The 14,128-nt window shown below is 44.7% G+C and overlaps 1 protein-coding gene across 1 annotated transcript in view; it reads left to right on the top strand.

Annotated features, from left to right (window-relative positions):
- Positions 1-1,601: 1,601 nt before the first annotated feature.
- The window catches only part of EIF2S3 (eukaryotic translation initiation factor 2 subunit gamma), a 33,343-nt gene continuing 20,816 nt past the window's right edge, over positions 1,602-14,128 (top strand). Inside the window, exons 1-7 of the mRNA XM_077294587.1 lie at positions 1,602-1,932; positions 7,522-7,585; positions 8,955-9,082; positions 9,405-9,526; positions 9,916-10,010; positions 12,732-12,890; positions 13,513-13,647. Coding sequence (XP_077150702.1) covers positions 1,864-1,932; positions 7,522-7,585; positions 8,955-9,082; positions 9,405-9,526; positions 9,916-10,010; positions 12,732-12,890; positions 13,513-13,647 — 772 coding nt within the window. The 5' untranslated portion in view covers positions 1,602-1,863. The remainder of the gene's footprint in view (positions 1,933-7,521; positions 7,586-8,954; positions 9,083-9,404; positions 9,527-9,915; positions 10,011-12,731; positions 12,891-13,512; positions 13,648-14,128) is intronic.

Below are 14,128 nucleotides of genomic sequence, written 5' to 3'. Positions count from 1 at the left end.
GCAGTGTCGGTGGTCGGATTGCATCATTGCAGTGTCGGTGGTCGGACTGCATCATCTGCAGTGTCGGTGGTCGGATTGCATCATCTGCAGTGTCGGTGGTCGGATTGCATCATCTGCAGTGTCGGTGGTCGGATTGCATCATCTGCAGTGTCGGTGGTCGGATTGCATCATCTGCAGTGTCGGTGGTCGGATTGCATCATCTGCAGTGTCGGTGGTCGGATTGCATCATCTGCAGTGTCGGTGGTCGGATTGCATCATCTGCAGTGTCGGTGGTCGGATTGCATCATCTGCAGTGTCGGTGGTCGGATTGCATCATCTGCAGGGTCGGTGGTCGGACTGCATCATCTGCAGGGTCGGTGGTCGGACTGCATCATCTGCAGGGTCGGTGGTCGGACTGCATCATCTGCAGGGTCGGTGGTCGGACTGCATCATCTGCAGGGTCGGTGGTCGGACTGCATCATCTGCAGGGTCGGTGGTCGGACTGCATCATCTGCAGGGTCGGTGGTCGGACTGCATCATCTGCAGGGTCGGTGGTCGGACTGCATCATCTGCAGGGTCGGTGGTCGGACTGCATCATCTGCAGGGTCGGTGGTCGGACTGCATCATCTGCAGGGTCGGTGGTCGGACTGCATCATCTGCAGTGTCGGTGGTCGGACTGCATCATCTGCAGTGTCGGTGGTCGGACTGCATCATCTGCAGTGTCGGTGGTCGGACTGCATCATCTGCAGTGTCGGTGGTCGGACTGCATCATCAGCAGTGTCGGTGGTCGGACTGCATCATCAGCAGTGTCGGTGGTCGGATTGCATCATCAGCAGTGTCGGTGGTCGGATTGCATCATCAGCAGTGTCGGTGGTCGGATTGCATCATCAGCAGTGTCGGTGGTCGGACTGCATCATCTGCAGTGTCGGTGGTCGGACTGCATCATCTGCAGTGTCGGTGGTCGGACTGCATCATCTGCAGTGTCGGTGGTCGGACTGCATCATCTGCAGTGTCGGTGGTCGGACTGCATCATCTGCAGTGTCGGTGGTCGGACTGCATCATCTGCAGTGTCGGTGGTCGGACTGCATCATCTGCAGTGTCGGTGGTCGGACTGCATCATCTGCAGTGTCGGTGGTCGGACTGCATCATCTGCAGTGTCGGTGGTCGGACTGCATCATCTGCAGTGTCGGTGGTCGGACTGCATCATCTGCAGTGTCGGTGGTCGGACTGCATCATCTGCAGGGTCGGTGGTCGGACTGCATCATCTGCAGTGTCGGTGGTCGGACTGCATCATCTGCAGTGTCGGTGGTCGGACTGCATCATCTGCAGGGTCGGTGGTCGGACTGCATCATCAGCAGTGTCGGTGGTCGGACCGCATCATCAGCAGTGTCGGTGGTCGGACCGCATCATCAGGAGTGTCGGTGGTCGGACCGCATCATCTGCAGTGTCGGTGGTCGGACCGCATCATCTGCAGTGTCGGTGGTCGGATTGCATCATCTGCAGTGTCGGTGGTCGGATTGCATCATCTGCAGTGTCGGTGTGCGGCTGCTGTGAAGGCTTCAGAGCGAACCATTAACTACTTCCGGTTGCCCTATTTCACGACCCCCGCAGATGACTGCACTGTGACACCGTCCGGATGAATGAGCAGAGCACGTAACAGAGCAGCTCTATAAACTATACCCGGCGCTCAGAGTGTAACCTCTATGTACCCGCCCCTAAATCATGACATCACCGTCCATCCACCAATCACTTGCTAACCCTTGGCCAGAAGGGGCGTTGGTCCCAAAATGATGTGGAGGTGTGGAACGCAATCTGAACCGGAAGTGGTTTCCGTGAGCATGCTGGGATTGCCTGTCGTCTGCCAGTGACTTCCTCTTCAGCAAGATGGCGGGTGACGAGCCGGGAGTGACTCTGGGACAGCCGCATTTATCTAAGCAGGATCTGACTACTCTGGTGAGCTCTTCTTTATTGTGGCCTCGAACAGTCCCCGAGAGCTGCTGCCGGAGTGTGCGGCAGTGAGGAGGGAGCCGGGGCCGTGCAGGGAGGGGACGCATGACCGCAGCGTGCCGGCTGGGCTTATCTGCTGCCGCGTGTGCTGCCGTGATCCGCACCGCAGGCCCGGGCACAGCCGCTGTGTGCGCACCGGGGCCTCCCCGGTCACCGGCTCCTGCTGTGCACCCGCCTCAGGAATGAGTGTCGGGGGCAGCTATGGCCGGGTGACCCCATGTTCTGGTAATTAAAGGAGGGAAGCCATCACCATGGAGAGTGCGAGCAACCTGCAGGCGCCATGTTACAGAGCAGGGCTGCTGTATAGTTCTGTGAGAGACTCCAGAGAAGATGTGTTCTCATCACTTATTCCTCTGCCCCAGGGGCCTGGCCTGTCACTCTCCGTACCCCTGACATCTCAGTCTTAGCCTCTCACCCCGCCAAACCAGATCTCACACTTTGCACTGATGAGGGGTAGTGCCCCAAAACACTGTCTGCAAATTGAGATTTAGTTTTTATCCGAAGTCGTATTGCAAGGCTCGTTAAAGGCTCAATAGTGTAGGATTGGTGCTTCCACTAGGATAGAGTTCAAGTTAGTGATACAATTAGAGCTATGGAGACTGTAAGGGTATGTGCACACGTTCAGTAAACACTGGGTTGGATGCTGTGTACTTATGCAACATCAAACCTGCAGCGTCCAGATGTTACAGCATATTGGATGGGATTTCAAGAAATCCCATGTCCACTATGTGTCCAAAGAGGCCCCTGGATCAGCTGCGGAGACGGACATGCGGTGTCTTTTTCCAGACTGCGGCATGTTTCTTTTGCGGAGGCGCGAGTCTTCACAAGAGAAATATCACCCATAGAATGTATTGGACGCGGTGAATCCGCACAGGTCAGTGATCACATGCGGCTTTACCTGTATTTAATAGACACAAACATGTTCGCAGCTTCCAAATCGCTGCCAGTTCTGGATCGTGGGCACCCGGCCTAAACCAACTTGCGACTCCGACTCCTTTATGGAGTAGGTATAAAGTCCTATGAAAGTAGATGTGCAGAAAGCTGTGCATTCTACTAGTGATACATGATCATATTTCCTGTTGGAGTCGGCCATTTCTACCTCTTGTGACTCCACAGCTCCGGTTACAATCTGTCAGATTGCAGATATAATCACATTGGCTTCACTGATGTTCATTAGTTTTCTGACCACTATGAGATGCTGCTGACAAACAAGTTAGCTAAAGTGCGGAGCAGCAGGGTCTCCGTGATGTCCCTATGATTACAGATCCAGCATGGCTGTATTGGCCTGTTCGCTTGTGATCTAGTTATTTTGATAATGTTAAGAGGACTACTGTATATTTAGATGTTTTCCCACAAACAATGTACAGATAAAACGTAAAAAAAAAAAAGGCCGAGAATTGTTTTCCTTCACAGAAATAATCAGCTGGTATCCCATAGTATGTTGTCCTGTCTGTATACACTTTTTTGCTTCCTCCCCTGCCCAGGAGATGTGGTATGATCAGACCATGTCCCTGTACAGTCATTACACAGTAAGGGCACATTTCTAAGATTATCTCAGCACAGGAACATTTTTTTTTAACACCTCCAATTGTGGAAATTATTATTATTCCAAGATCTGTTGCATAAAATGTACTTCGTGGGAAATCCTTTTTAAGTATACAGTAGGTCCTCTTTACATAGGACACACGTGAACAAGCCAATACAGTCATACTGGATCTTGTAAGCACAGTGACACAAATCATGCATCCACAGAGATTGCGGCTTTAAGTCTCCTCATCTCGGCATGCTTAGCATGTCAATCTCCGCAAGGAGAAACGATACTTCTTGGATATCGATTGGACGCCTCACACAGCCATACCAGATCTCCACTTTGCACTGACGAGGGGCAGTACCCCGAAACACAGTGTCTGCAAATTGAGATTCTGGTTTGGCTTTTATCCTAAGTCATGTGACAAGGCTCGTTAAAGGGTCGACATTGACCTGTAGGATTGCTACCTTCCAATAGGTGGCACTAGAGTTCTAGTTTTCTTCCTCTCTGAAGAGACAATTGGCATAATTAGCAAATTTCCCAGAGGAGCATTGTGGCTTTAAATCTCCTCATCTCTGCATGGTTAGCATGTCAATCTTCGCAAGGAGAAGTGATACTTCTTGGATATCCACAGGGACTCAAACATATTATTCGAGCAGGCCCAAGATACTCTGACAACACGACGGCCCAACACCAGGTCTCTGACTGGTTAGGTGTTGTATGGAGCCTGAACAGCATGGCCCTGTACACTGTGTATGGGCTGTTTTTCCGCTCCTACTAATGAGCTCTGCAGCGGCAGTACATTGGGTGAATGGTGAGCGGTGCAGAGTATTACTATTGAGCCTGTACACACCGTCCACATGCAAGAGCTGCTCACTTCAAAGCAGTATTTTGTGGGATCTGGGGGGTCTCTGGAGCCAGTCCCCCATTGATCGGAGGCTACTTGCCGTGTCTGTAAAATTGTTATATATATGTTTGACAGTCACACTCTACTATTAGTATGGCGGCATGAAAAGCTTTTACTTAATATATTTTTTGAATTCTGAAAACGTGTATGCCAATGTATGTTCTATGGGAAGTCTGGAGGTAAAGTGCTCTCTATGCTGTGTAGAGAACTGACGCCTAGTGATGAGCGAGTGTACTCGTTGCTCGGGTGGTCTCCGAGTATTTGTTAGTGCTCGGAGAATTAGTTTTCGTCGCTGCAGCTGCAAGATTTGCGGCTACTAGGCAGCTTGATTACATGTGGGGATTCCCTAGCAACCAGGCAACCCCCACATGTACTCAGCCTGGCTAGCAGCTGTAAATCCTGCGGCTGCGTTAACAAAAACTAAATCTCCGAGCAGTTACGAATACTCGGAGACCACCCGAGCAACGAGTATCCTCGCTCATCACTACTGACGTCATGTGCCCTACTTGTACCCGCTATATGCCAATTAATATCTAATAGCAGGTTAGCGTGGTGTTTTTATGCCCTGTTTTCGCATATTGACATAATACAGGGAATCCAATACTTGGGACTATCCGCTGAGCTTGACCACAGTCGTACGGAGAGCAGCTCCAGTTCTAGCGGACACAAGCCATCCCTGTATTACATGGACATCTTTGTACATGGCCACTATATAATCCTGCACTTCCCATGCCGCTCTCTTACAGAAGAAAAGCTTTGCTTGCTGTATGTATCACTGGCTTCAGCTGATAAGAAAACCTTGCTGGTGTGCATTATTTGTGGTGTGGATTATTTCTCTGACAGCTGGAAACCTGGTAGAGAAGCATTCCTAACCCATGGCCTTATTCAGACATCTGTTTGTATGTACATCTTAGCAGTGCATTTTCAGTTAGAACACCTTCCCATTATAATCCATGGAGCTGTTCACATGTCCGTGTTTTTTTACAGCGCTGGCAAAAATTAGGGCTACTTTCACACTTCCGTCGGTACGGGGCCGTCGCAAACCGTTGGCCCGACATACCGACGGACGTTGTGCTAAATTTAGTACAACGTGGGCAGCAGATGCAGTTTTACAACGCATCCGCTGCCCAGTGTGATGAGCGGGCAGGAGGGGGTGGAGTTCCGGCCGCGCATGCACAGTCAGAAATGTCGGATCCGACGGACAAAAAATGTTACATTGAACTTTTTTTTTGTCACGACGGACCGCAAAAACACAACGCATCCATCGCACGACGGATGCGACGTGTGGCAAGCCGTCGTACATTAAAGTCAATGGCAAAAAAACGGATCCTGCGGGCACATTTGCAGGATCCGTTTTTTTGCCATAACGACGGATTGCGACGGAGGAAAAAAGACGGAAGTGTTAAAGTAGCCTAAGAGACCACCACATCCCAAACCCTGTCATGGGCAGCCCAATCTCCAGACCTGAACCCCATTGAAAACCTCTGGAATGTAATCAAGAGGAAGATGGATAGTCACAAGCCATCAATAAAGAAGAACTGCTTATATTTTTGCACCAGAAGCAGTGTGAAAGACTGGTGGAAAGCATGCCAAGACGCATGAAAGCTGTGATTAAAAATCATGGTTATTCCACAAAATATTGATTTCTGAACTCTTCCTCAGTTAGAACATTAGTATTGTTATTTCTAAATGATTATGGACTTGTTTTCTTTGCATTATTTGAGGTCTGAAAGCACTGTTTTTTTTTAACCCCTTTCTGTCAGCTGACGGAATAGTACGTCAGCTGGCAGAACCCCCGCTTTGAGGTGGGCTCCGGCGGTGAGCCCACCTCAAAGCCGTGACATGTCAGCTGTTTTGTACAGCTGACATGTGCGCGCAATGAGCGCGAGCGGAATCGCGATCCGCCCGCACCCATTAACTAGTTAAATGCCGCGTCAAGCGCTGACAGCGGAATTTAACCAGCGCTCCCGGCCGCGCGGCCGGAGATGCTCCCACCGCTGACCCCCGTCACATGATCGGGGGTCAGCGGTGCATTGCCATAACAACCAGAGGTCTCCTTGAGACCTCTATGGTTGTTGATGGCCGATTGCTTTGAGCGCCACCCTGTGGTCGGCGTTCAAAGTACACCTGCATTTCTGCTACATAGAGGTGATCTGTGCTTCACCTCTATGTAGCAGAGGCGATCGAGTTGTGCATGCTTCTAGCGTGCCAAAATTTAAAAAAAGTGTTTAAAAATATAAAAAAAATAAAAAATATATAAAAGTTCAAATCACCCCCCTTTCGCCCCAATCAAAATAATACAATTAAAAAAAATCAAACCTACACATATTTGGTATCGCCGCGTTCAGAATCGCCCGATCTATCAATAAAAACAAATGATTAACCTGACCGCTAAATGGCGTAGCGAGAAAAAAAATCAAAACGCCAAAATTACGTTTTTTTGGTCGCCACGACATTGCATTAAAATGCAATAACGGGCGATCAAAAGAACGTATCTGCACCAAAATGGTATCATTAAAAACGCCAGCTTGGCACGCAAAAAATAAGCCCTCACCTGACCCCAGATCACGAAAATTGGAGACGCTACGAGTATCGGAAAATCGCGCAATTTTATTTTTTTTTTTAGTAAACTTTTTTTTTCACCACTTAGATAAAAAAATAACCTAGACATGTTTGGTGTCTATGAACTCGTAATGACCTGGAGAATCATATTGGCAGGTTAGTTTTACCATTTGGTGAACCTAGCAAAAAAGCCAAACAAAAAACAAGTGTGAGATTGCACTTTTTTGCAATTTCATCACACTTGGAATTTTTTTCCCGTTTTCTGTTACACGGCATGGTAAAACCAATGGTATCGTTCAAAAGTAGATCTTGTTCCGCAAAAAATAAGCCCTCACATGGCCATATTGACGGAAAAATAAAAAAGTTATGGCTCTGGGAAGGAGGGGAGCGAAAAACGAAAACGGAAAAAGCTCCGGGGGTGAAGGGGTTAATTTTGACTATTTTTCTTTGTCGGAAAAAAAATACAAAATTTATTATAAAATATTCATGAAATATCTGTCTTCTAAATGCTTTCTTTTTTTTTTTTTTTTTTTGACAGGATGTCACCAAGTTGACGCCACTTTCTCCAGAAATTATCAGCAGACAAGCCACAATTAACATAGGTAAAATCTGCACGCTGTATAGATAACAACCTTATCCTGTGTATGTCCAGTACAATAAAATGTAGCCCAGCTCCCCCCAGAATTGTGAACTGGGCATGCCAGGGACGTACGCAGCTGATACGGCCGTAGTATAGGAGACGCCATCAGTGTCTCACCACCGTCTCCTGTGCACTAAGGCTGCCGTATCTGTGGTACATGTTGTTCTCTGACACACACCAGAAAATAAAAGTGGCAGCCCCCAGTGGCTGAAGAAAGACATGATCCGTTTTAGTATAGTAAATGTTACAATATTTTTACAAAACAAAGAGAAACCAGAGTCCACGCTACTTAACAATAAACAATAAAATAATATAACAATAAAAGCATATATTGTTATTGAAAACCATTGACAAGCACAAAATACATAAACAACGGGCAAAAAATCGAAGTAAAACAGTTACAGTGACCCAGAAATAATGGGGCTTTAGCACTGCACTGCTAATATGGTAATAACCAATGGAGCATTTGTAAATTATTCCCTATTAGTGTAAATCATAGCTATCCTATAGAAAAAGATCAAAATAATGATCAATTTAAGGACAAAAATCCATACAATGTGTGTAAGTAACATAATATATATGTCTGCATGGAACCAGAGCTTTGGTTATTTATGCTCTGGCAAGATGCAGTTTCATTCCATGCATATAAATGGGTTGACAGGTTACTGACAGACAAGACCATGGGTGGATAAATGTCTTAAAAATGCATTGAATGATATCTTAAATAGATGAATACAGAGAGGATAGTGATAAAAAGAGGTTAGTAAGCAAAGGAGCAAATACCCATCAGTGTGAATGTAGCAGCGCATTGGCCCGCTATCCCCAATGTACGTTTCGCTGGCTGTTGCTTCCTCAGGGGGCGCCACTAAGGATCTGGTTCCATGCAGACAGATATATTATATTTCTGACACACCATGTGTGGATTTTTCTCCTTAAATTGATCATTATTTAGATATTTTGCTATACGATAGCCATGATTTTCACTAATTAATAGGGAATAATTTGCAAATGCTTCACTGGTTATTACCATATTAGCAGTTCCCATAGCCCCATTATTTCAGGGTCACTGCTTTTCTTTGATTTTTTTTTTTTCTTGGCCCATTGTTTATGCATTTGGGGCTTGTCAATGTTTTTCAATAAAAATGTACACTTTTATGGTTACGTTGCATGGACTCTGGTATCTTTGTTTAGGCTTCTAATTGAGTTGCTGCTACACCCTTTTCTGGGTATAATAATAAAATGTTCTATTGGAGAATTTTTAGAATATTGTTGATATAATTTTTAATTTGATTTGTGATACATTACCTTATTGGTCAGTTTTCCTGTTCTAGGTACCATTGGTCATGTAGCCCATGGTAAGTCCACCGTAGTGAAAGCCATTTCTGGTGTGCACACTGTCCGGTTTAAGAATGAACTTGAGAGAAACATCACCATCAAGCTTGGCTATGCCAATGCCAAGGTGAGTTCACATTGCACATACTTTCAAATACGCACACACATTATTTTTACACACGCAATCTATAGACCTGGGATTATTTTATAATAATGACAATCTCTCGTTATCACTTTCTCTATATTCAGAGGAGATTCCCGAGTCTTCTAGTTCTGATCGTTCAGATTATCATGCAGCTCTAATTTGGAGATTTGTGCTGGATTCCCAGTCCTTGCAATGATGAAATGCTGCCTGCAATAATGTTAGATTAATTATAAACTAATTCCCATAATACTACAAATCCATTGCCCTGATGTGCTTTGTTGCTTAATGACTGTTGGCATTGCAGATCTACAAACTTGATGACCCCAGCTGTTCTCGGCCTGAATGCTACCGGTCCTGCGGCAGCAGCACCCCTGATGAATTTCCCACAGACATACCCAGCACCAAGGGCAACTTTAAGTTGGTGCGGTAAGTAGCCGATGAATGTGTGTACGTTGGGTCACACAGATTTAGCGTTAGTTAGAAAACGGCCACTATGTAGTTTCTATGAACCTGATGACTGTCTGACCAGTGCCCCCCTGGCATATGTCTGGCTACTATGTGTTGGAAAACTTCCTTTCTATTCCATGCCATGAATTCGTTATTAACTTTGTCATTTTACAATTTGAATCGGTTTGAATCATGAATGTCTAAAAACTGAGCATTCAAGAGAAAACTATGCCTAGAAGTGTCACTGTTGCTTAATGAATGAATGAATATTACTGTATGAAAAAGTAATAACTTGTTATTTCAATGCTATACTTGGCTTGTGCCTTTTATGAGGGCACCCATTAAGTGCTTGTTGTCCTGTTTTCCAGGCATGTATCTTTTGTAGATTGCCCGGGTCACGATATTTTGATGGCGACTATGCTGAACGGAGCAGCTGTTATGGATGCTGCCTTATTGTTAATAGGTGAGTTTGTGCATATCTGTAACTTTTTTTTCAGCATAAAGTCTTTTCACATGTTTTATTATGTTTCTTAGTATTTCTGTTGCGCTGTCTATATCTGACTGCAGAATGACTTTACTAAGAATCCGGCAGTCGGCCTGTTCTAATTGAGTTGTAAGTTTCTGTTTTTTATCTGTCTTTTACTGAGCTCTTCTCAGAATGTGTAATGACCACGTGGTAGTGGAGCTGTAATTTTTATGGTGCACAACAAAAAAGTAAAAAAAAAAAAAAAAAAAGTTTGGATCTAAAGTAAATTTCTTTGTGAAAAAAAATTAAATGTTCATTTTTTTACCTTCCACATTGCTTGAGTTCCTGTGAAGCCCCCGAAGGACTTATAAACTTCTTGAATGTGTTTTTGAACACCTTGAGGGGTGCAGTTTTTAAAAAGGTGTCACTTTTGGGTATCTTGTATCATATAGACCCCTGAAAGTCACTTCAAATGTGATGTGATGTCCCTAAAAAAAAATGGTTTTGTAAATTTTGTTGAAAAAATTAGAAATCGCTGGCCAACTTTTAAACCTTTTAACGTCCTTAGAAAAAAAAATTGGTTCCAAAATTGTGCTGATGTAAAGTAGATGTGTGGGAAATGTTATTTATTAACTATTTTGTGTGCCATAACTCTCTGATTTGAGGGCATACAAAAGTTTGAAAATTGCAAAATTTTCGCTAAATTTCCGTTTGTTTGTTTTTTTCACAAAGAAATGCAAGTCATATTGAAGAAATTTTAGCACTATCATGAAGTACAATGTGTCACGAAAAAACAGTTTCAAAATTATTGGGATCCGTTGAAGCTTTCCAGAGTTACCTCGAAAAGTGACAGTAGTCAGAATTGTAACATTTGGCTTGGTCATTAAGGTGTTAGCACTTGTAGGAAAGTGTATTCCAAACACTGTAAAATACCTAAAATAACACAGAAGCAGGTACTTCACCTCCCCTCGTCCAGGACCTGATCCCCATCGCTATTTGACGGCACACATTGAAGGAGCACATCACCACTGCAGCACAAGCTATCTAGCTTGGCAGAGCCACTGAACTTGATTGGCTGCAGCGGTGATAGATGGTGTTGACATGTCACTATAGAAGAGCAAATACTCCCCGGCTTCACGCTACACACTGCGCAAGCACGGCATTTCAGTCACGTCGGCACAACCAGGGAAATCAAATTGAGTGGTTGCGATGCCTGTGACTGACCAGAAAATGAAGTATACCCCTATGACAAAAGGAGCCGCTACCATAAACTATAGAAACACTCTGGGGACAGATTATTGAAATAACGTGACAGGTTCCCTTTAACCCCTTCATGACCTTGGGATTTTCCGTTTTTTCGTGTTCGTTTTTCGCTCCCCTCCTTCCCAGAGCCATAACTTTTTTATTTTTCCGCCAATATGGCCATGTGAGGGCTTTTTTTTTTGCGGGACGAGTTGTAATTTTGAACGACATCATTGGTTGTAGCATGTCGTTTACTAGAAAACGGGAAAACAATTCCAAGTGCGGTGAAATTGCAAAAAAAAGTGCAATCCCACACTTTTTTTTTTACTTTTTTGCTAGGTTCACTAAATGCTAAAACTGACCTGCCATTATGATTCTCCAGGTCAGTACGAGTTCATAGACACCAAACATGACTAGGTTCTTTTTTATCTAAGTGGTGAAAAAAAATTCCAAACTTTGCTAAAAAAAAAAAAAAAAAAAATTGCGCCATTTTCCGATATCCGTAGCGTTTCCATTTTTCATGATCTGGGGTCGGTTGAGGGCTTAATTTTTGCCTGCCTAGCTGGGGTTTTTAATGATACCATTTCGGTGCAGATAAGTTCTTTTGATCGCCCGTTATTGCATTTTAATGCAATGTCGCGGCGACCAATAAAACGTAATTCTGGCGTTTCAAATTTTTTTCTCGCTACGCTGTTTAGCGGTCAGGTTAATGCTTTTTTTTATTGATAGATCGGGCGATTCTGAACGCGGCAATACCAAATATATGTAGATTTGATATTTTTTTTTATTGATTTATTTTGAATGGGGCAAAAGGGGGGTGATTTAAACTTTTATATTTTTTTTATTTTTTTTTCACATTTTTTTTTACTTTTTTTTTTTTAAAAACTTTTGCCATGCTTCAATAGCCTCCATAGGAGGCTAGAAGCTGGCACAACTCGATCGCCTCTGCTACATAGCAGCGATCTGATGTTCGCTGCTATGCAGCAGAAATGCAGGTGTGCTGTGAGCGCCGACCACAGGGTGGCGCTCACAGCAAACCGGCATCAGTAACCATAGAGGTCTCAAGGACCTCTATGGTTACAATGGAGAAGCATCGCCGACCTCCGATCATGTGACGGGGGTCGGCGATGCGCTCATTTCCGGCCGGAAGTGCCGGTTAAATACTGCTGTCTGCGTTTGACAGCGGCATTTAACTAGTTAATAGGCGTGGGCAGATCGCGATTCTGCCCACGCCCATTACGGGCACATGTCGGCTGTTCAAAACAGCTGACATGTCCCGGCTTTGATGCGGGCTCACCGCCGGAGCCCGCATCAAAGCTGGGCTTCTGACCTCGGACGTACTATCCCGTCCGAAGGTCAGAAAGAGGTTAAAGTTCTTTAATACCACTGATCTTTACGATCCTATATCACCAGTTCTCCATCAGTCTCCATGTCCTGATAAACACTGACTTTCTATTGTCTGATTTTATATTAAAGCTGGTAATGAATCCTGTCCTCAGCCGCAGACTTCAGAACATCTGGCTGCCATTGAAATCATGAAGCTAAAGCACATCCTCATTTTACAAAATAAGATTGATTTGGTTAAAGAAAGTCAAGCCAAGGAGCAGTATGAGCAGATCCTGGCATTTGTACAAGGTAAGAAAGAAACAAACACACTGGCAGGCGGCTAACTGTAAGGCGTCTGCGCTGAAGCCGAGACTTCATTATTCTTTTCCTAACTATAAAGGGCTTGTCAGGTGTTTAAAAAAAAAAAAAAAACACTGTCATTTATTATCAAAAATATTAATATAGAGGGATAATTAACTGCTGTGACCCCTGTAGATCCAGTAGAGATTGCTTTGGTGTCCAGCAGTGGTTTTGGAAGTGATGACGACGTTCTCTGAATGTTCCAGGTCTGCTGCAGCTGTCAGGTGACTAGAACAGTGGAAGTGTGGTCATCTGCTATTCCGCTCACCTGACCGCTGCAGCCAGTCACATGCGTCACCAGTCCTGTAACATCCAGACGTTGGACAACCCCTTCAAGGTCTTTTGTTGCTTTAGCTAAAAGCTTATGGAACTCTTTAAAATAATTTGGATGTATATACTGGAAGAGAATTTTCTTAAGTGACTTGTAAAACATTCTTTAACATCTCTCAATAATAATAATAATGGATCATTTGAAGTTTGCTCCAGTACCGAGATATTTTTAACAGTGCTTTCTCTATGGCTCCGCTTCCACAGGAGCATTGTGGTCTCACCTTCCCTGCTTTCCCTATAGGTACAGTAGCGGAGGGTGCTCCTATCATTCCAATCTCAGCTCAGTTGAAGTATAACATTGAAGTCGTATGTGAATATATTGTAAAGAAAATCCCAGTGCCTCTGAGAGACTTCACATCTGAGCCCAGACTTATAGGTAAGTAACTTATCTCATCCTTAAAGCTAAAGAATTTAAACCGGATCTTCAGCAAAAATGTGCTGTGGGCAGTGTCTGCTAATGGCAGCGATGTTGTGCCACTTTTATCAGGAAAACCAGAAGGGAATGTGTAATTACAGAAGTAGAACCCATGGGGTCTACTGTACTCGAACAGAATTACAAGCTGATAATGTTAATCCAAAGTTTCTCACTTGATTGATGGAATAAAGTAATGCCTAGCTTTCTCGCTTGATTGGGAGCCTTACAGTCCCACCATCCGCAGGAGATCATCACTGGGGACCAGCACAGCATTTAGTACTCCTACCGATCCTGACAACAGGGTCTGGAAATGCCTGTTTGAAATTGAAGATTGGGCAATCATGCACTCATTTGCTCCATTCTTTCTCTATGGGACTGCCAGAACACCATCATCTGACTGTCTCTGGCACAGAAGTAGAGAATAAAGGGAGCAGGACCGGTT

Source organism: Ranitomeya variabilis, chromosome 3 (genome assembly GCF_051348905.1).
Source record: "Ranitomeya variabilis isolate aRanVar5 chromosome 3, aRanVar5.hap1, whole genome shotgun sequence".
NCBI lineage: Eukaryota > Metazoa > Chordata > Amphibia > Anura > Dendrobatidae > Ranitomeya > Ranitomeya variabilis.
Note: the sequence above shows the minus strand (reverse complement) of the source record. Positions and strands in the feature narration are given on the sequence as shown.